The sequence below is a fragment of the Electrona antarctica genome (genome assembly GCF_951216825.1).
Source record: "Electrona antarctica genome assembly, chromosome: 18".
NCBI lineage: Eukaryota > Metazoa > Chordata > Actinopteri > Myctophiformes > Myctophidae > Electrona > Electrona antarctica.
Genome location: NC_136799.1, coordinates 33,685,256 through 33,709,372, shown reverse-complemented (window position 1 = coordinate 33,709,372; position 24,117 = coordinate 33,685,256). Strand labels below are relative to the sequence as shown.

The following is a 24,117-nucleotide window of genomic DNA, read 5'->3' as shown; positions in this document are numbered from 1 at the left end:
CCAGACCGTGCCCTAGTATTTAAAAACGTACATAATAAAGGTTATAATACAAGGATATTAATTAGTAATATGTAATAAAGTGTTAAGTGTGTAAGATGTGTAAAGTATGTAGAGCATTGGGTCCAAAACCATTTCGGGAAAAATCTTTTATGAAAAAACGGCGGTACAAGGTTTCTGCCTCACAGTAGAATACAATTTGGAATTGCATCTTCCATGTTACTCTGTGATCACCCATCACCAATCGTGATTAGGGATGCAACGATGGGGCACCCCGCTGGCCTAGCGGTCCAGGCGCATGCCACATAGGCTCTAGCCCGACAGCGCGTCGCATGTTCGAGTCCCGTTCATGACGACCTTTGCTGCATGTCTCTCCCCGTCTCTCTCCCTCTTTCCTGTCTATCATCTCTTGTAACTATCAATAAAGGCAGAAAAGCCCCAAAAAAATCTTAAAAAATTATGCACCGATGTGACATCAATGCAGAGAACCGATATCAATATTGCTGTTATGGTTGATAAACGAAATAGCAGTAAAGTATTATGTGGTGGTGAACTATAGCAATTCTCAGCTAGATACAAGGAACATGTAATTTGTGCAAAGAGGTGTGTGCTATGGCCCCTCTGCTGACAGGGATGTGCACACTGTCATAATGAAAAGGTTGTACGACCTCCTGTCACATATAGTCATCAAACATACAACGCTGTAAACGCTGCCCCAGTGTGCCCCAGAGAAACAGCCTCCCTGCACAAGGCTGTAAACGCTGCCCCAGTGTGCCCCAAGGAGACAGCCTCCCTGCACAAGGCTGTAAACGCTTCCCCAGTGTGCCCCAGAGAAACAGCCTCCCTGCACAAGGCTGTAAACGCTGCCCCAGTGTGCCCCAGAGAAACAGCCTCCCTGCACAAGGCTGTAAACGCTGCCCCAGTGTGCCCCAGAGAAACAGCCTCCCTGCACAAGGCTGTAAACGCTGCCCCAGTGTGCCCCAGAGAAACAGCCCCCCTGCACAAGGCTGTAAACGCTGCCACAGTGTGCCCCAGAGAAACAGCCCCCCTGCACAAGGCTGTAAACGCTGCCCCAGTGTGCCCTAGAGAAACAGCCTCCCTGCACAAGGTCAAGGCATCAGTGAGAGGTTGAGAAGGACCCCCCACTCTTTCCAAGCAGTGTTAATTTTGTCGACTAAAACTATGACAGAAAACGACTACCTTTTTTCACTGACGAAAACTGAATAAAACTAAATAAAAACTAAGCTATGATGTATCAGTGCTACTACTGTGTTACCATTACACTGTACAGTACAGTATATGTTCTAGATACCGCAGCAGTATTGACTCACACTTGTCCAGTCTACCAAAGTATTTTTCTTTTCTTCCTGAGCACAGGCTACAGCTTATGTTTTGAATTGTTTTCAATGGGAGTGCCTGTTAGAAATGACAGCAGTGTGATGAGGTGCTGCATGTCAGTTCTGCGCCGAGTTGTGCACATCTTGCATTTGTATCTGTTGCAGAGAGTTGAAAAATGTGGGCATTTGGATGAGAATTTTAGAGGAATGTCTTGCGTTTTCAGCTGGGAAGAGCTTTGGTGGACACATAGCCTTATTGTATGTACTTGTATGTCCCGTGATTGAGGGAATTCTGCACTAAACATATATATACTATCTTACTGTTAAATGAACAAAACTCAATAATAATGTAGATCTTCTCAATTCCACAGGCTAAATTCAGTTTCACCCAGGTGATGGCTGCTCAGGTAGTCATATTGAGCAGTCAGGATGGAAGCAGTAGGGGTACAGTTGGAGGCCATCGATATTGTCCTTTTCTTTTTGCTGAGGTTTGCGTGATCTGCGCAAAAGGACAGTTAACCCATTTTGGGCAGGAACCCCTTTTGGTGTTTTAAACATTGTTATAATTTAGCTATTGAAAAATAGCAGATCTACAAGCTCATAGCGCGCCACCGAGTGGCGCGCTACGAGCTTGTAGGTCTGCTATTTTTGAAAAATCGTGAAAATATTTATTTCAGAAAACTGGAGGATTTAGAAGGATTTTTTTAAAATTTTGAGGTCAGGCCTAAATGGGTCAAATGATAAGGGACAATATCGGTGGCACCCAACTGTAAGTGTCTCATGGACACCTTGACACATCGAACCTGGGACCTTCTGTTACCCATTCAGCAGTCTGTCTGTCTGTCCTCATTCATTCAACCTGGGACCTTCTGTTACCCATTCAGCAGTCTGTCTGTCTGTCCTCATTCACCTGGGACCTTCTGTTACCCATTCAGCAGTCTGTCTGTCTGTCCTCATTCATTTTTCTCCTCAGTGGTTTAACCAGTTGATGTGAAATTGTTGTGCATACTGTATGCCATTGACCATGGGCATACAGTATGCAGGGAGTGGGGAAGCTGATTCTTCACTTTTCCAAAAATTTGCAGCATTTTTCTTTCTTTTTTAGGCTATGGGATCGGTAATTAATACATTTATAATGATAATGAATTTATTTATATAGCACATTTCAAGACAGTCCTAAAGTGCTTTACATAACAGGGCAAAAAACAACAAAAAGCAACAACAACGTAATCACAGCTACAACAAGATATCAGTGAATAACAGCACAAAATGAAAGCATACACATATAATCAAAAAATAGAATACGGTATGCAAAGGGAAATTAATAGAAGGCCTTAACGTAAAGGTGGGTTTTCAGAAGGGTCTTAAATGAATAGGTAGGGCGTTCCAGAGTTTGGGAGCCCGGTAGTCATGTCCCATATCCCAGACAGATGATGGGTGGACTGGAAATGCGGGAATGGACAAGTGAGTACTGATTAGTACAGTAGATGTACAGTGTACAGTGTTGACTGCATACTGATTATGGTTCATAATCAGATCCTGCTGTCTTATTGATTCATGCCTCTACCATTACGTATGCTCATGCAGTCTAATCTAATCTAATTTTCTAATCTAACCAGGATGGTGACCAGGTCACCAAGACTAGGGATGGGAATCAAGAACCACACTACTTAAGAGAATCAGAATAGTTAACTCTGAGAATAGACATTGTATGGCTCCAAGCTTATCAATTCCTTTTATCAATGCAGCATGTTTTTCTGGCAGTTGCTCATTGCAAAACAATGGCGTCATGAGTCTACTCAATGTTTGTGCTTATCTGTGTGGAAAAAGAGTAGGTTTACACAGGTTTTCAACTGTTTTATTATCTATCAGTATACAGCACAATCGCTAATGGAATCGTTGTCAATAAAATTGTCTTTACCTTTCGAATCGACTGGAATCTGATTATATTAGCAGCATTAAAGATGGTTTTGTGTTGTTACCGTCAAGCTAGTTTTTGTCAGGTGAAACCTGACTATTTTAGTCAGGTACGTGACTGGTTGCGTACATTTCACACCTAGATGTTCTAGGTGTGAAATGTACGTGACCAGTCACGACCTAGTCGACTCCAGGGTTGCCAAATCCGCAATTTTCCAGCAAAATTGTTTTTTTCCCACAGTTGCTTGCCTGGTTTTTGGAGGTTGGTTAGCTTATTTCTGGCAACATCGTGATTGGATGCTTCTAGCCAATGGGACGGCAAAACGGCCTCTGGGCAATGGGAAGGACCAAAGGGGAGAGGCATATATCCCTGGCAGCCACACAGACTGCAGACTAAAGCCCAACACACACCGTCTGTGAAGCGGGTGTGCAGCGACGCGGCACAGTATTGCCGCGCGTCATAGCTGCACAGCAACACCCACAGGACGTGGCGCGCTAGTACAGACCTGCCAGCCACGCCCACGGATACCCGGATGGAGGCCGTGCGGCAACGCCTGGAAAATAGAACAGCGGTGCATCGGAGCGTCAGGCGAGGCGTGAACACGCGCCAGCACGCGTCTGACGCCGCCGGTGTGGGATAGGTTCATTGAAAATAACGGAGGCGGCTGTTTTGACGCACGGCGTTCACAGACGGTGTGTTGGGCTTGACACACTGTCTGAGACAGTGCAGACTCGCAACGCAGCAGACAAGCATGATCACTCACAGTCACACTCACGGATTGACAGGGAAGACATGTTTGCAATGTTCGAATGTCACTCGATATAACTTCAAACCAAACGCGGGAGAACACAACGAAGACAGTGCTTCTTTCAGCTGGCAAATATCACAATGTGATAATTTCTCGTTTACTGCACTTTGGAATTACGGTTTTGAGCATTTTAAAGTGAGTTCCTTTACCGTCAAGCTACACACTTTGGGCCCTTACTTCCGCCCTGCGCTATCCCTTGACACTACCACACTGCCTGTTAATTACGTACAAAGCAGCTGGCGTTGTCCCTAAATGGTATCTTACGGTACTTGCGCTACCCACTATACCTGTACATTATACCAACTCCGTTATCTGTGCCTGGACGTGCGACCATGGGTGTGTTGTTGCGCTATCTCTAAAATTGCTATCTTGCCCACACACGTTTGGGAAAGAGCATAGCGGATTCTCAAACCCACCCATTCAGAGGTCTCTCAACGAATCTCTGTGACTAACATTTTGTCATAATCAGAAGTGAGTGTCAATTCCTTGTGTCAATTGTGTTTATATAATGTTAGTCTATTCAAAGACAATGATTTGACATTTGCTCCAAACCACACACGTTTGATTAATCCATTGCGCAGGAAATAAAGAATGGATTTCAATAATATAACATTCTCTATAATCAGTAACATGTGGGTGATACTTGCCTTTGAATGGTTTTATTCAAAGGCAATTAAAGGCTAGAGGTTATGATGGAAATGGGTAGTGTCTGACATTACATAAGTTATTGAACACTGCAGACAAACAAAATGTGGTTTGATCGCCATAACCTCACAGACCATTCAGTTTAATGAAATTAGTCGCGAGTCACGATCACATTGTGACTGTGAACTTGTAGATTGATTATTTTTGACAAACGTTTGCCCCCAGAATAGAGACACACTATAATCTCAGTTCTCAGAAGCTCTGGTTTAAAACAAAAACAAACGAGAGCTGGACCGCTATAGGGTGCATGTGGTTAAATTATATATTTGACATAGAATGATACGTGACTCAGCCTTAGCCACACATTCACAAGCTCCCAGTGCGATATCTGCTAAATTAGTTTGACTTCTCAGCCCGATTCTGTACATTTTGACCTGTTTCATAGTAGAGAGATCCTGGAGGGGCTGACATGTTCAATTCTTCCTGAGCCATTAACCGGCCTGTTTAGTCTAATGTATGTGATCACATACATTAAGCCCTGATCCGATTTCTCGTGAATGTACTGCAAAGCTCACTCAAGCCTCTTGGTCTCTTGGCTACGTTTAAGTGCCGCTGGCATTTCTCTGTGCAGTGATTTCCTTCAAATACCTTCTCGTCACTGATCTAGAATCCAATGTGTTCCTTCATAGTTATGCTGGCAGCTTAAAAAGGTCATAAAAGTAGGAGGTCATAAAGTAAATGAGCAAATGGGAAAAACTGGATTCCAGGGCTCAACTGTAAATGGCTCACACTTCATATATATGGAATAACCGGCCCGGGATATTTTTATACTTAAACACAGAATCTAAAGAGCCATACTGTACTTGTCGGCCCTAAAATAAGATAGATGCATGTATAATATTTATCAACATTCTGCAAATACAGTGAGTGTTGAGGTCATTTAATTGTCATCATGGCATAACAATAATGTGGCCAAGCACCGTCCTCACTCCAGCTACAGTAGTTCCAATATTTAGAGACCAAAATCATATGCGCATGCCTATGACCAGTTACCGTAACCCTTACTTCCTTCCTTCTACGCCATGTCTTCACTGGATATAGCCGATCAAGCCGAGCTTGTAGATCTGCTATTTTTGTCAAATGTTCACCTATTTCCGCTGAACGTTATTATTCACATGCCCAGAATAGGAACAATATAGGGTTCATCATTAGGTTAACTGCATATGGAAGTATACCTCCATGTGTTATATGTTGTTTATGTCTATTTATATGTCCACACCAAGCATTATAACTGTAACAATGACCTTTGTGAACGATACAGTTAAAGTGCTTAGTGTGGATGGCCCCCTTTGTAGGTGAAAATTGTCATGTTATTTATTACCGTAATTCTTTTTTTTTCTCTTAATTTTTTATCCCACGATTTTGCAACCCATTTTTTTCCACCCAGTGTCAATGGCTCACATTGGGCTCTACACTTCCTCTGCCAACCTGGGGGGGCAGCGGACTGACCTCATGCTTCCTTCTATGCATGAGGAGTCCAAGCTGCTTCTTTTCACCTGACAGGGGGGAATTTCCCCGTCCGGACGTAGCGCGTGGAAGGAACACGTTATTCCGACCAGTTCCTTTCACCTCCATCAGGCAGTTGATGAGGTGGTAGTTTAGAGACCAGGACTACTTCATGTTTTTTGTGAGGGTGTGAGGGTACCTGTTTTTTGTGAGGGTACCTAGGGGACACGGAGAGAACATGCAAACTCCACACAGAAGGGCCCTTTCGCCAACCCCGCCTCGGGTATGGGCCCTGATGACGCGGAGGAGGGAACACACCCCCAGCGCCCACAGCGTCCCCAGCGGGAATCGAACCCAGGACCTTCTAGCTGTGAGGCGACAGCACTACCGACTGTGCCCCCAGCGTCCCACACCGTGCCCCCAGGTATTATAGGGTTAGGGTTAGTTATTACTGTAATTCTTTTAACAAATAACAAAAATAGCAATACTATATGCTCACAACACGTCACATCGCAACACATTGTGAGATTGTAGATCGGCTATTTTGCAAAACATTTGATGAAATAGGGCTTCAGTAGTTAAAACAAACAACACTCCATCTTCTTACACGCATGTCCATGTATGTAGCGCATGGCACTTGAGGATTGATGACATTGTCCTCCCGACAGTAAATCAGGCCAGTAGTCTGTAGTGGCTAAAGCAAACAGTGGTGCTCTGTCAACAGGCCGATGGAATGCTATTGACACAGATGCTGTGTGACAGATCTCAGGCAGGAAGGCTGCCATAGCTCTTGGCAGCAAGGCGAGCGGGCAGCCAAACGGCCACGCCACCTACAAATAGGGCCCTATACCTGCTGCTCCCTTCCTGTTATAGGGATGCTCTCCTCTGGGGTCACTTTGTCTTTCAGTCTGTCTTGGCTGAAGTAAAGTGGACAAACACCCTAGGCATGTTTGATAGCACGGGCATGGGGCATTTCATTTCTCGACTCTAGACTGTGTTTTAACATTGGGCATATCCCCATTAGGACTGTGTCTAATTAGGACCACATGGTTCAGTGTACCATATTGTAGTTTCCTCACAGCAAATTGTGATAATTGAAAGAGAGCAGTGCATTATGCATGGCCAATCTGTGGTACAATGACATGAAGTGACAAATTGGGGATACAATCGCAGACCATTATGATATTCCTGTGGCTTATGGTGAGGCAAATTGTATTCAGACCAAAGTCATTCACTCAAGCATTATGTTTTAACTGCTTTGAGGGAAATTCTGCCTTTTTGATGAAGTGTACACATCCAGGGAATTGTACTCTTGAACACATAATTTGGTATGTGATCCGAGTTTTCCATCATGGGATAAAATGGGAATTGCCTTAGCTTTATTTGGTGTGGAGTTAAATATATCATCTCCTAACTAAAGTACAGGCTGGCTAGGTGCCACCGACTTGTCCAGAGTCTGCTCAAACTCAAGTTTGGAGATGAAGTGGAGCATGGTAGAACAGGCCGAAGATTCCAATGACATTATACATTGGGAACTTAGCAATGACAGTGACATTACAAAGCAAAGAACCCGGCGATGTGTGAAAATGTATTCTTCAAAAGAATGGGCTGAACTACAATAAGAAACAACACGCCTGCAGCAACATTTTCCAATAATAATTAAAGTAAGCTTCATGGTCGGCCTCCGATGGGAAATGCATTCCAATGTGTGTTTGGGTTTTTTTCTTAACCAGCTGCGTGGCACAGAAATGGCACCAGACAAACGAGGCCGTTCTGCATGTTGCCAGCAGAGTGGCCAGGTCAGTGACTCTGCGCCGTACATCCAGTATGTTCCACGTGAAGCGTCCAGCTCGGCTGTGAGTGTCACTGCCCGTGTCTGTGTCTCTGTGCCCTGCCCAGGGGCTGTTGAACACATTGTGGCAGTAATTGCTGTCGTGCAGATTTTGTCTTGCACATCGTTAAAACTAATTGCCTCACATTCCATCCATTTCATTAATGTGTGCTGCAATTATTTACGTTGGAGAGAATAATGCTAAAAACGAGAATTTGTCAGACATGAAGCCTCAATTATGAGCGAGACACACTGGCCAAGTTGAGAGGAGTTGTGTTCAGAAGCAGTCACATGAAAAGTGTCTATTAGTAGACTACTGCTACTGGCACCATCCAAACAAATACTCCAATCCAGACAAAACAATGATTAAGTACATTTCCTCAACATGAATATAATTTTCTTTAAGCTTAGCTAAAATGTAATACCTTGTTAGGCTTAGGCGGTAGCAAGGAATTATGGCATAGTAGTTAGTCCTGAAGGTTTATTTTCAATACCATCACATGGCTGTGGCTCAGGAGGTAGAGCAGGTCGTCCAATGATCCATGGGTCGGCGGTTCAAATCCCGGCTCCTCCTGTCTACATGTCGAAGTGTCCTTGGGCAAGACACTGAACCCCAAATTGCTCCCGATGTGCTAGTTGGTACCTTGCATGGCTTCCGCTGCAATCGGTGTATGAATGTGTGTGTGAATGGGTGAATGTAATGCACAATCTATGTAAAGCGCCTTGGATAAAGGTGCTATATAAATGCACCATTTACCATTTACACATACCTGACATGTAATCATGAAAATTATTGCCACATGATTTTCTTCCAACTACAAAAGCAGTTTATTAGCCACATGATTTTATTCAACTGCCATTCTGCCAGCACCTCATCACCTCATCAGTCCACTGATTGGTATCTGCCGTGGCAACAACTTCGGGTCCTCCAGCAAAGTATGCTATGCTGCTTCTACGGAAGAAGGGTGCTTTTTTCCTATATATTCATCATTCTATGGGCCATAAGTATTAAAAGATAACAAGCTTGCACATACACTTAAAAGCAGGTGTAGGAACAAATGATCAACGCAGGTAAAATAATAAATACGTCTGCATACTGTCACTGACAATGTCATACACACTACAATGACCTCTATCACCGAATACATTTTAGGTGTCCGTGTAGCTCAGTCGGTAGAGCTGACCCAGTGGCCTTGCTAAATTGGGCCATTGCCCCTTCTGAACTTCTTAACCTCAAGCTATCTAAGGACTAACACCCTTACGAGACAGCTGTGGGGGTCTTCCGATATTGCCCTGAACAACCTTGAACAAATCTATGACAGCTGAGCTTGATGCAAGTATCCACCCTACTCCCATTGTGGGACCAAACGATCAGTCATGCATTAGAATTAAGCCATAAAAAAAGTAATTTATGCATTAGCTTTGGATATTTGTATCGTCAGGGTTGCTGATTGAATTTGCAGGGAGCATGGTGAAATCCTGTATGCATATTAAAGTAAGTTGCAGGCTTTATTGAGGTGAGTATTGTTCATAACTCTCCCAGTCGGCTATAGTTACCCATTACAAGCATAGGTTTACAAGTGTATGTACTATAGAACTGATGCGGATTGCCTACCTCTCTCATCCACTGGGCTCTTATATTCATAGATTTCTACAGTCCATTACAATCCACTAGAGAGTCCCCCCTTCTCTCCAACTAGAAATACAAGCCATCAAACTTTTACAGTGCTTTCAGTCAGTCAGAGGCAATTTGAAACCGAATATTTGACATAACTCAAACACATACATTTCGCCCATTTTCTCCTCCACACATTCCACAACACTGACCCATGCAGCTAAGTTGACACTGAAACCTTTGGAAAATAATATTGATAATGAAAGCATAATCATGATAGTCTTGGGAAGTCTTCTCTCTTCAGGTTGAGCGGATTAGGTGCCATTACAAGATTTAAGAGATTAAGATACAGGATGGATAAAGACCTGATTAAAGATCCTTTCAAACCCTGTCAAACCGAGAGGCAGGAAGTTAAATAACTGGAATGAATACAGCAATGGGGCAGTCAAAGGAAGTACTGATATAATCCTCAATTCTGAGTGGTTATGAATAGATGAAGGCACAAAATGACAACTCACATCAATATTGTATCAGTTGGGGTGTGTGTGTGTGTGTGTGTGTGTGTGTGTGTGTGTGCGTGCGTGCGTGCGTGCGTGCGTGCATGTGTGTGTGTGTGCGTGTGTGCGTTCATGCGTGCGTGCGTGTGTGCGTGTTAGCCAACCACTGATCCCTAAATACTTGAAACAGTAAGTCAAGTGATGAAGTCATGAGGGCATTAAAATGTATCACTCTAGTTCAAAGGGCATCATCCGGATACCAACCAAAGAGCCAGGAAGAATTGGGTTATTGAGCAGTTAATGCAATTGCTTTGAGATGCTAAGTGAATGTTATCCTCTTTACATGTGATTTCTGCACAGCTGATAGTGGATCTCGCCATATTTTAGGCCAGCCAAAAACTAAGTATGGTGTCCATAACCAGCAGCCATCATTACAGTGTTGCAGTGGTCCAGCTAATATGTCTTTCAAGTTCAGACTCTTTGTTCTAATTAATTATTAACATAAGCCATATCCTGCTTGCACACTGAGACTTTGATTTCCCTGTGTGGCACAATAAATGCTACATGGATAATATTTCACAAAATGAAGGTTTACCCATTACCTCTCATACAGTACTATTTGTCCATCACAGTATGGGTCTTTTCAGTCCAACACAGTTTGAACCTTTTACTTTGCTCACCCACCTCAGCTCCTGGGGGGAATTTAGTTAACCTACAGCTGACCCATGACACTGTGTACATTACTTTCAGCCACGCTATATCGTGCCTCCACTGCACCCTCAATCTCCCACATTCACCTCCTAATGAGCAACATGCTGGATCTGGATCTGGGGGGGGCTGTGCCCACAACTTGTAAAGCTGACTTTGTGAGACGTGCTCACCAGAACCCACAAACCCTGTCTCCCCTTGGGGATCACATCCCAACAGCTTCCATATGGGCCTAGAGGGAGAGAGAGAGAGAGAGCGCGCAAGATCTATAGCTGGCTATGGGCTGCGCTGACAGAACTGCGACCTGCATGCACGTGTGTGGGGGACTTGGGGAGGGGGATAAGGGTTGCTAGCTGTCAGTATAGCTCTCTATGTTACAGTATCAATCAAGTCCAGTCTTGCAAAAAAAAAGAGAAGAAAAAAGCCTGTTGAGAGATCACTGACAGCTGCCTTCTGTCCTTGCATCATGACATGGGGGGTTACATCATAAAAAAGAAGGTAGAAAAAAAGAGACCGACAAACAAGTGTCATTCAAGATTGCATTACAACATCTCTCCTGCCTGCTGCCTCTCACAGCTGGGGTTGTGCTATACTTCTCTTCCCAGCAGCATCCCTGTATTAGGCTTTCAGAATGTAGGCAAATCTGATTAGTTTATCAAATTAAGACCTTTATAACTTGGGATGGGATTGCAGGTTATTTCCGTCGAGTATAAAACAGACTTCAGTGTCCGAGTGTCCAGACTGAGACACATCGTTAGAAAACAAATTTGAATCACAGTTTAACCAATTTGCTTGGAAAAAGGGGAAAATAATAATAATAATAACAATAAGGGTAATAATAAATAATAAATAATAAATAATAAATAATAAATAATAAATAATAAATAATAAATAATAAATAATAAATAATAAATAATAAATAATAAATAATAAATAATAAATAATAAAAGGTTCCATGTGTTGTTTTGCTGTTCAGATTTGATCAAACCAATCAGACCTGGCCAAAGATCTGATTTGGGCTGCCAGTTTGAACATAGCATATCAGTTCTTCATGCACCAAGGCAGACACGTAAGCGGAAGGGTTTACATGCAGATATCCGCAATTGTGTCTGGAAGCACTAACCCACTGACTACGCTGTCGCCTATGGTAGCAATTAGAAAGAAATGTGGCACAAAGAGGTAGAGAAGGAGCCAATTGCCACTTCCAAACAGACACGCCAGCTGGAGGGGAGAAAGGCAGCACTCCTGGTTTGTGGAGAACCATGGGAGTGAATGGTCCAGTATCTAGGTTAATGATGGGCTATGGGACGACAGTGTGTGCAACTGTGCATTGATCTGTCTAATAGGCCATAACTCTCAGCAGACTGTGAGGGAGAGTTATGCCCCTGAACTGTGAACTGTGTAACCCCCTGCAAATCCACACACAGCCTATAAAGAGAGACGGTCTACATACATGGCTGTCTGCGAAGTAATTACTTCCCCCCTGACTCAACAATATCACTAGAGACGGCAGGGTTTTAAAGGTTCTTCCTCCGCTGCCACTGATTACCTACCGTCCACAACCTTCTTCCCAACCAGAACCTGGACTGGTAAAGTCATGCTCAGCTCTCAGCTTGTGCTGAATGTGAGTGCCGATGCTAACTCATAATAATATCATTAAAGGATCGTATCCACCTCTTCTCAAGTTGTGCATTTAACAGCGTGGTAGCTCAGTGGGTAAACAGCGCAAACTATAACTTGTCTTGTGCTTTTTATGGTTTAGGTTTGAATTTGATTAACCACTTAAACCCTATACTTATAGTTGACCATAGTCGCCCTATACTTACTTGAATGGATTCCCACGGGCTACACTAAATAGGCTAGCTACACTAAATAACCAATCTACAAGCTTACAATACATCGCAGCTATTTTTGCTTTGCGTACACACCAGAATATGGATGCTAGGGGCATCTCTAGCTTCCCTCTACCCTCTACTGTATACTATGTAGCTGAAAAGCCATCCGATATCTTAGTGGTTCTCAAACTTTTTCATGTCAAGGACCCCCAAATTGACGGTGGACACTCATTAGCCTGCGGACCCCCATTAGAAATGATATGCCAGGGACCCCCATAAGAGAACCCCAGGTTTGACCTTAATTAGGCTACGGTCCCCCATTTAATAGCATTTCTATCTCTGGGACCCCAATGTATATTGTAAACTCAAAGTTAATTTAACTCAGAGAGTGTACAAATGGAACCAAATGTACAGTCTCTGAATTGCAGACCCATAAGGCTCCATTTGGTTACTATTTATCATTTAGCTGCAGACCCCACTTTGGGAACCACTGTTGTAGGCAGTGTAAAACTTACACAGATAGCATACAGTAGCTGTCGCTGACAAATATTTTGATATGGCTGAGCAACTGGCTTTGGATCAACTTCCTTGAAATTTCAGTACTTGAGCTGAAGCTGAAATTGAGTCGAAGTTGATGAGTGAGTGAACCAAACACACATGACTTAACATTTGAACAAGTATCTTCTCAACAAGAATACATTTGGAAATCCTCTTGTACTTGAGCGTTGGTTTCATTGCATGTCGACAATGAACCTACGTTTCTCTAGGTGCTGTTTTGCAGCCTACAAAATGCTCACATGTGTATGTCCTTGATACTTAGCCAGCTGCAAGACACATGTTGAAGAGCGCATTGAACTTCTACTCCATTTCACACCAAGGACCACCCCCCCTGACTCCATCCTTCACCAGCCCAAAAGTTAGATATATTTCCCCAAATGTGAATGGTCCCACATGAGAACTTCACGCTGGTTTGCAGAAATGAAATGGAAAAATATGCACTTGTCATGCCTATCAATTGTACATGGATGTGTAACACAGTGCAGAAGGCCACTTGAAAGACAAAACAAACTTTTTCAAAGTTTTATGATAGAAAGACCATACACTGCTATTATTTAATTAATACATTAATTCAAAAGCAACAGAAGGTCCCACATGGAGACATCACTGACATGTCTGGTATTTCAACAAAACCACTCAGCCGACATACAATGTTATGTTACGTAGAATGAGGTAACCATAAAATGTTAGGCAGCTGAGCAGAGCCTTTAACAAAACATACGATTCCTAATGGTGTCTCAATATGTTCACAGTGGAAAGCTTTAATCTCTCACAAACAGCACTAAGGATGTGATGGAATTAAAGAAACATTCAGGCACGTCAGATTTTGTGTTTGGAAAGAGAGAGAGAATGAGTTTGTGAAAGGGGGGGGGGGGGGGGGTACTGTAAGTAAGAGAGAGGCAAACTTTCTGCATGAGGAGTTATTTTAGGGCTGGACAGGGCCCTGGGCGGCACAGCAGGCCAAAGACAGCTGGAAGGCAATCAAAAAGAAACTCCTTTCTACCACATTTCACTCCGTCAATCACCAAAGGCTTAAGAGACTGAAAACAACTTTATTCCTCCCTGTGAAGGATGCACATTTCATCTGCACCGTCGAAGACAGCGATGGGTTTAAATCAAGGGCGATGCATCGTGCATCTTACCTGGGGCTCATATGCCGTCAGGTTGGCAGTACATTCAAAACTGTGATGTACTACCTTGCAGTAATATGAATTATTCTTCATACATAATATATGACTGTGGGGTGTAAAAAGGGGATGATGGGAGGCTTTGTGTGTAGACTTGATCTAGTAGGTTAAGACAGTGCCAAATTTGTCCGCACTGTCGAGACTCTGTAAGACACTTGTGAGAGGCATTCTGCTTTGGACAACTTCCCATGAATCAGTCATTAATAAGATTAAGGCACAGTTTATGGCACTGATGTATATAGTAAGCCTGGCAGCAGGGGCTACAGTACATGCACCAACGACTGACTTGTGTTTGGGGAGGCCACACATGTCCATCTGCTAACCGTTGCTTTTCAAGACCTATATTGGTCCCAACATTGGTCAAGCTTTACAAGCCAACTCTGGCTGGTGTCAAGTTTATGCTTGTGAACCAAAAAGCCAACATCAGTGGGAGATCCAAGAGCTTATTTGGCTCAGAACGACTCAAACCAAGCAGTCCGCTATTTTGGAAACCGATTTCTGTGGCTATATAACACAAATGAAAGGAAATGTAGATGTGCAGCTTTCCCTTTCTCATTACAGATTCCTGAAGGTAAACTTTCATTCTCACAACCATTCTTGGCTCATAATTAAAAGGGTAAAGAGTTCATTAATATGAACCCTTAGCATCCCTTCTTGGGGCAAACATTTGACGGAAATAGCCAATCTGCAAGCTCACAATGCATTGCAACTGATTGTGAGCTTGCAGATCGGCTATTTTCCGCAAGGAGATGTGGAAGAGAGAGGGACAAAAGTACAGTATGCGGCCTAGGAGGCCCCTGGGAGGGTCAACAAAGTGTATAGGGTTTAAGTGGTTAATGAGCACTTCCAGACTTATTTGTCATAAAGATTGAGGTGCCTCAATCACTTTAACATGTTCAGAAGTAGGACAATAGTATTTCAAGCAGCAGGATGTGCAGACAGACAGTGTCTGCTCTACATACAGCTGATTGTCAGTCTGTCTTCTATCCAGTCTATCCAGACACTGGTTTAGGACCAGCTAGACATAATAGGGCCTCATTCTGCTCCTCATCTCACTGACAGTGTCTGTTTTTTTGGTCAGCATATGTGAATCTGGAAACGTTGCGGAAGAGACCCAGGGATGACCCAGAAACCGTTGCATCACTTCAACCCAGTGGATGGGCTTTGATACAGCTCATAAGTGAATACATGAGATCTAATCAAGAACTCGCACCTGGTCGCACTCATCTGACCAGCCACATGGTATACCTGCAACAACCGCCGTCAATAAAGTCTGTATGGATTTGGCTGAGAACAAATGGCCACAAACGTTTCAAATCAACTTTTGAGCGCCGTTAAAAGTAGTTCACTTCAGCGGAAACCAAAGTAAACACGCAACAGCATTGAACAGAACGTTCTGTTGTTTCTAATTGATCAAAGTGTTCTGTCTCACAGCATCAAATATTTTCAGCAGATGGAATTTGATTTAATATATACACACACACACACACACACACACACACACACACACACACACACACACACACACACACACACACACACACACACACACACACACACACACACACACACACACACACACACACACACACACACACACACACACACACACACACACACACACACACACACACACACACACACACACACACCATCCATCTTGAAGTCAAAAATGGAGAAAAAAAAGAAAAGAAAAGGCATCCGGCAGGCAGCAGCAGACATGCACATTCTGACCTGGCCAGTACCACCTCTTCAAAGGAGCCAGACAATCTCCAACCACCAGACCCACACAGAGACCTGCACCTATAGACCTTTCTATAAACACATTTCTAAATCCATGTAGGCACGCTCCCTGGACAAGGAGCAAACCAATTCCTGTCATATATTTGCTCTGAGCTCAACCCAATTCAACAAGGAGGTATTGTTAGGAAACCATAACTCACGACACCCAATCCAGCCTTGCGGGTAATGCCTGCAGCTGACACTTTTAATATTACACATTACTTCAATCCCTTCAACTAGAATTTCCTAGACGTAGCTCAAGAGGGATATGTTTTTACTTATGTTCCCAGCCGACAGGTTGGTTCCTTTTCTTTTCCCCCTGCTGTGAACATGTTTTCTCATGCTGCCATCTCCTCATACAGCAGGCCGGTTCTGACACGGGCAGAGGGAATGAGATAGCCTTGGTTCTGTATTTCTCTGCATGTCTCGTGTCCTTGTGTAATGGCTTCCAACTCCCAGGCCAAGCCTGAGGCTTGGGTCCTGGGTGGGTGGGGAGGGGGGTTGGCTTGAGTTGGCACCTGGCCTGCCCTGAGGCTCGTGGTGTGGGGCTCACTCAGCTGAAGACACCAAAGTGAAACCTGGATGAGAGCCAAACTTTAAGAGGGTCCAGATGCTTGGATGGAGACCTTGCCTCTTCAGATGCTCTGCCTTGTTTAACATGGGCACGTTAGGCTGGACCTGTTAGTCTCTGGCAGATTTAAAGTATTTACCTCATTTGATTTGGCTAACTAAAGCTCCACGTTAAATGTAATTTACACCCTGGCCCTGGTATGCCTACCTTTAGCTGGGACTTGAGAAAAAGTGACAGAAGCCCCAGCACTGGGCAAGAGCTAATTAGATCTAATTAGGAGGCTACAGTAGCCAATCAGCCTGTTGTGTAATGGGATTGGGTGAATTGACTGATCCCTTTGGATTGGAAGGGTAAACAGCCAAAGCTACTGCAGCTTGCGAAGTTGTGTGTGTGTGTGTGCGTGCGTGCGTGCGTGCGTGCGTGCGTGCGTGCGTGCGGCGTGTGAAAGAGAAGAGAATGAGAGTGGCGCGTAGGTTTCCGATTGTGCGCTTGTAAAATTTAAAGATTTAAAGATAACTCTCTAGAAAAGATGCTGATTATTATTTTTTATCTGATCAGGCACCAACCCTACACAAATCCAATGTTTATTTAACTCAGAGAGCCATTAGCCATTAGCAGCCTAGCTTCTCAGAGTTCAATTAATACTCCAGATTTTTCTAGCTAACATCACTCTCTAATTCTTAATAGCCCACGTAACAGTAAAAGAAAATGAAAACATGCCAAATGTCAAGCATGTTACAAATAAAAGCTCGGTAACACTTGTAAGCTGTAAAACATTCTGCCGAAATTGCACTTTTAAGAAGTGGCCAATTATTCATTTGTGCCCGGTATCTGCCATTCCGCGTTTAATCATCTGGCAGTAAGGACATCCAATATTGCTGTGGTCAAATAAAAAAAAGGAACAGTTACACCCATAATTAAGGGCTTGTGTCAAAAACAGAGCCAAATGCTAAGCACTGGTAATTTTGATACTAGGATCTCAACATGAAAAGAGCAGGCACTGCCACATGACAAACATGACCACGGGGCAGCAGCACCCTGGGAAGAGTTTTCTTTCTTTACAGCGATTCTACTTGACGGGGTCGACATTAGCAGCCATTTGCTTTGTTATTTTACAGTCCAAACGCATAAGGTCTAATCTAAATCATACTGACTGTAATGTTTCTTTTTCTGGTTCATTTACAAGTCCAGACTAGACAGTCCAAACTGTGTTGTGTGCTCTGCTGTATTGCTTCCAGACACCATGCCTTCACATGGACTTGTAGTACTATGTGCAGCACCTCCTTAAATCCATTGGTTTCATGTCCTACTCGGGATTTGAACGGTTCTCCCACGTGAGAGGCAACATTTCTACCATGCAGCTAAGAGGGAAGCCCTAATTGGCATGGGGAATTTTTGCACAGCCACATTGCACTTATGAGCTTCAGGCAGTACTCTTTTTCAACCATTAGTCCTATCCAACACCAGGGTCTAAATTTCTCCATGGAAGAGTAGGGAGACAACCTAATTAACATAATCTACCGTACAGATTAGTCGCAAATAGGTTTAATTCATTTAAATAAGAGGCAGCATGCTGCTTCAAACACTACGTACTTCATTGACTGGTGTCCCCCATGGGTCTATATTTGGTCCCCTCCTTTTTTCCCTCTACACCAAAACACTTCAGAAAATAGCTGATCAAGAAGCTTGACATGTTGAGACATGTTTTGAGGTTTTAGATCGGCTATTGTCACTGAATGTTTGTCTATTATGATATGCTCAGAATAGGGATTCTATGGTTCATGTGGTTAAGCCTAATTAATAATTCATCGTACGGCGGTGGCGCTTGCCAACAATTACTGGTCTACACGCTAATTGAAGGTAATACGATTTTTGTCAGGTGAAACCCTTGTGCGATGGAGAATAAATTAAGCTTTGAAATGTGTTTTTCATAGCAAGAGAATGAAAGACTCCTTCAAAGGGCACAAAATACACATGGAGTCATATCCGTAAGTGTGATGGTGGTGTATTCTACTCACGCTTTATGCATCGGTTGGTGCCCGTCGCCACGGCCCACCCAGAGCAGCACTGCTGACCTCCGCAGACGTTAGGCCTGTGCACAGGAAGACTTGTTATATGACATGACATGACATAGGCTGCAAGTACGTCACCAGCTCATAAATTACAGAGCAATTAGTCTTGACTCTGTCAAACCATCGCATTCCAAATAGAGATCCTTACTCTGGGACCGTTGTAGTTTCAGATCACGTGATTCAGCTATTGAAATAAATACTGCTGCTGATATGTGCCCATAATATGCACTTGATTCAATAACGTATTCTGGGCAAAGCATGAAAATGGATGTGCACAATCGATGTGCACCCTCTCTCTCTCTGTCTCTGTCTCTCTCTCTCTGTCTTTCTCCCTGTTACACAAGAGAGAAAACAAATAATACAGTTATCTGGGCCTGTGAGGGATAAAGGAAGACACATGGGACATGAAAAGCACCCTGCGTCTTCCATTAATCTCTGAGCAAATGAAGGATGACAAGGTTCAAGCAGCAATAACTGGATTCTTGGAATTCCTCGCATCTGCAAATGTAACCCGGGCCAATTTTCTGAGTGAAAAAGATGAAAAGGCAACTAGACCACAAGAGCAACTCCGTGGCGACGGTAAACCTCAAACTGGATAAGTGCTGGAATAAATCTAATGCCACTATCATCTTTTCAAGAAATATTACTGTAAATGAGTTCCTGACTCATTTCTACAGAAAAAGACGATAACAGCCGCTGACTCGTTGACCCCGGTGTGACTAAGCCAGCGAGGAAAGTGTTAGTGAGGAGGAGCCACTGCGATGACTTGCAGGTCGTGCGGGACCCCTTAGGCGGGATCAAGTCATCATCAGTCACTGAGTCAGAGATACATCGAGCCAAGATCTTGTCAAAACATCATCAACCACTACTCCTCCTATTCCATCACATGACACTATAATGGGAAACAGCAGTATATCTCTATAGAGATTTTTTTTAAATACAGTAGGTAAAATGTTTTAGAGCATGACAAAAATAGATGGTTTACGTCATGTTACACTTGATTTATAGTTTCACTGTGTCGTGCGAAAATCTACCATCTCTAAGCTCACAACGCAGCACAGTCTGACGCGCTGTGAGCTTACACGGTAGATCTGTTATTTTAGCTCTGGCTACATTACAGTTCAGTTATTCGTGGGTAGAGCAAAAAGTTATCAAACAAGAAGATTATGATAGATCTCTCCAGTATTCATCTTTTTTTTTTTTGCACCGTTTTCTTTGCGATCTGGATCAGTCGAGGATTACTAATTCTGACAGGTGCACTAGAAAGCAAAGCGCAAGGTACAGTAAGTACACTGAGTCAACTTGAGTGGAAGAGAGCATGGTGAACGTTAAACCAATCCCTCAGGGGATGGTAAATGAGTAAGTAGAGTGAGAATTCCGTAAGGAAATGTGTCATGGGAGAGCATTTTCTAACAAGAAGCTGGTGATTCACTTCAGGCTAATGAATCACAGAGTGTTCAAAACACAGTGCAAATAAAAGGTAATGTTCTTGGAGATTTATGTCATTCCACCTTAATATTCCTTTAGGCTCAAAAGCACCCATTCATTCAACCTTGGAACAGACTTTCTGGGGCAATGTCAAGCCGGACATGCAATAAAGCATGTTGGAGCTAATACTACAGCCGGTTATTTTCTTTATACATTGAGTAGGTTCTTTAAATAGACAGCTCCTTAATTCAACCATGCATCAATGAAAGACAAAATACGGTCCTAATGTTGTTTTTAATGTTTGATGGAACGGGTCCCATTACTGTTACATGACACATTGTTGTGTTGGGTATTTCAGTGGAAAGCATAAGCAATCTGTGGGCTCTGCTCAATTACATTTTCCAAAAAATGTCCATGCCAAACAAAAGGTACAGGGGAAGGAAGTGACGTGTGTTTGTGTTATTGAGGCTCAGCAGTGCATCAAAGCTACTTGGAGCGTGATTATGAAATGTTAGTGGTTGGAGAGGGAGTGGACTATGGACGTTCAATTAATTATCTGTTTCATCTCTGCTTTAATATTATTTAAATGGACACCAAAATATAATTAAAATCATGCTTTCCTCTTTCCAGAAATTACAACATGGTCACTCACGATAACCCACAGACCTTGCTGGCAACAAAGAAATAAAATATTTTCTACCAAAGTCCGCCCTGCCAACCATCTATCACTAAAGCAAAGTGAGGAAGCAAGCAAATATACTGAAGTGTTTAGTCTCTCGTGGTCAGACCAACCAGCTTACATCATCAATTCCAGCGATGAATGTCAACATGTTCGGGTTTTGCCAGAGAAAATCTTAGGATAACCTCTGATTGGCTGGGCTGTGACGTAAATCTGTGGTTGAACCTTGATTGGTCTAAGGATGGTCAATGGTCATGGTTGATCAATTGATATGTCAGTCTGTTATTTGCATTAGGGGGTAGTTAACCACTTGAATCCCACCCTCCATAATCTGGGGGGAACATTCGCAAAAATAGCAGATCTACAAGATCACAATGTATTACGTTGCGAATAATTCGGTCCAAGTACGGAGCCAGCGCAGGTCCAGTTTGAAAAGTAGTCCTGAGCCAACTCAGCACCACTTTTGAGTAGTTGTGCAGTGTGTACCAGACATTGGCTAATCATCCGGCTAATGTGAGACAAGTGTTGGGGTGATGACAGAAATGGATAATGGCAGAAATCTCCAAACCTCTTGCAAATCACCCAACTATCTGGAAGGACAGATATCACTATGGGTAAGAGGAAAAACTTGTCTTTTTGTATTTTGGGTGAACTGTATCTCAGATCCACACTCGCACAGATGGTTAGCCAATTATCCTCATATCATTCACAAGGCGTTTCCTATATTGGCCATATAAATGTTGTTTCCCAAAGGTATAAAGCACAGTAATGACACACTAAAAAGATATTTAATTTCATTGTGAAAGTCCCTGTAACCCAAGGTGAACCCATATGGGCCATGGCATCCACTCTGATTATGGCGTAAACACTTTGCTCTTCCGTGTGTAGCCTACCGTGCTTTGAGTTCAAGCAGGACTGGATGCACAAGGGTTCATTTAACTCAAAGAAAGAAGTTTTAAAATGGAAACAACTGAAGGCCTGTTCAGAGCATAAAACTAAGAACCCAAAAAAAGAAAAGGGCCAGGGATTAGCAGCATAGACAGAACCGTAGGAGGAACAGGTGTTTCTGATCACTAAGTGAATTTGCAAATGTGCATCAGCCAAGGCTCAGATAGAGAGCCACAGAGCACATGGCCATGGGCAGCACTATGGATCCACAAAACTAGGGACAGTGGTGGACAGTAACAAAGTACATTTCTTGAGTATCTGTACTTTACTTGAATTTCACTCCACTATACATTTCAAACACAAATATTGTACTTTCACTTGCAGTTGAGTAATATCTGACCAGGAGTATATATACTTTGACTCAAGTACTGAGGTTGAGTATGTTGTCCACCAAAGCCATGGGCAGCACTGTGAACCCACAAAACTAGGACATGCACGCAGCACGCAAGCACGCCCTAACACACCACACACACACACACACACACACACACACACACACACACCACACACACACACACACACACACACACACACACACACAGAGAACAGATATAGCCTGAGGCATTCCTATACTGCAATTTAAATGTTCTTTAATGTGCAGTAGTGGGAGGAAATGGTGATGATAATGCAATGCTGTACCAGCTTCTGGGTTAAATGTAGTTCAAGTACTGTAGAGAACATTTGCCATGCGTTAAGCTTGGAGCCCTAATTGTTTAACCTCAGCCATCCTCTCATGTCATGTCCTGCTGTGACCCTCGAGACAAAATACCTTTCTGCTCAGACAATTGTCCCAGTAGTGTCCAGTTGTGGGAGTATCTGCTTGACTTACTGGATGACACATTCTGAGTTCAGTGACTTGTTCAATATTTCAAATGTGGAGGATATGCTTTTGATAAAATATTGGACAGTATCACATTTTTTGCTTTGCAGGAAGATGCTGGTTTTAGTTCACAATACACAAATCATGCTGAAATAGCTGGTCACTATTACAGTTTATGAATTGAATACATAGATAGAGGACCACAATGGAAACAAGTCCTCAGGGCTTTTTGTGTTATCCTTTTAGCATTATTCATACCTCTGTAGCCTACTTTTTGCAAATGCAAACTGTTAGTATTCAATGAATCAAAAACTACAGTAGACTACAACATTTGTACAGTTATTATTTAATAATAATAATTAATAATACTTTACAAATTCCTACTCAAATGCCTTTTGCCCCTCAAAGACATTTGATTTAGGTGTATATAGACAGTTCATATGTATCTCTTACCCAACAAGACGCCTTGAGTTGAGTTTGGCGCTCTGTCTCGTATTGATCCTGGCTCTGCGCTGCTGTGAGGAGCGAGGGGTGCCTGCTTGTCTTGCGGTGCGGAGCGCACCGCCATGCCGTGGCACAGTAGCACTGCGAGCTGGGACTGCCTTGATTGGAGTCGCGTGTCTGCTCTCTCGTTGAGTGGATGATGTGTCCCTGGGAAGAGGCACCGGAGCGGAGCCGTTGCCCAAAGCCTCGGGCGAACCTCCATTGGACAGTCCGGAGGATAAAGTGTCTTCTGACGGTCCTTTTGATGAGTGACCTCTTGTTCTCCTCGCTTGGGACTGCTGTAGTAGGGCGCCTGCACCCTCTTTCCGACCACCTGTTGTTGAATCCTCTTGACAGCGACACATTTGGACCAGTGCGACGGTCAAAATCATTAAAAATCCAATCCCCACGCGGTCCATTTTGGACATAACGATGTTTTGAAACTACCGCGCGCAAAAGGACCGATCACGTTACCGTCTCTGACCGAGAGGCGCTCGAATGATGTGCAAATAAAAACAGACACTACGCGAAGTCAACAACACCGCATCACCTCTCCCAAGAATGCAGAACGCCTGCGGAACTCTTCATAATGCCCAGGTATGCTTTGCGCAGGACTTGATCTTGTTTAGCCTTAAATTTACTTGATAAAAATGATAAGCTATAATTGCAACTGCACTCAAAAAAATGAAAGAATGTGTGAGCGCCCCTGTCCTAGGAAAAAAAGCGGTATTATTGTTTAATGTTTTTAAGACAAATGTTACTCCATTTGTTTCAGTTGATGTTCAAGTTATAAGAGCGCACAGAGCAGCGCAGTGGCTCCAGGGCTGCTGAAGCTGAACTCCTACTCGAAGTGAGAGAAGCGGAGTTTGAATCCTGCTCCCATGGATGTTGT

At 43.3% G+C, this 24,117-nt stretch overlaps 1 protein-coding gene across 2 annotated transcripts in view; it reads right to left on the bottom strand.

Moving 5' to 3' along the window:
• Positions 1-24,037, bottom strand: part of LOC306942186 (latent-transforming growth factor beta-binding protein 2-like) — a 126,932-nt gene extending 102,895 nt beyond the window's left edge. For both annotated transcript variants that reach the window (XM_079527945.1, XM_079527946.1), the window contains exons 1-2: positions 23,196-24,037; positions 18,814-18,887 (exon numbers count right to left, since the gene is read on the bottom strand). In XM_079527945.1, the coding sequence (XP_079384071.1) occupies positions 18,814-18,887; positions 23,196-23,653 (532 nt within the window). In that variant the 5' untranslated portion in view covers positions 23,654-24,037. The remainder of the gene's footprint in view (positions 1-18,813; positions 18,888-23,195) is intronic.
• Positions 24,038-24,117: the final 80 nt, after the last annotated feature.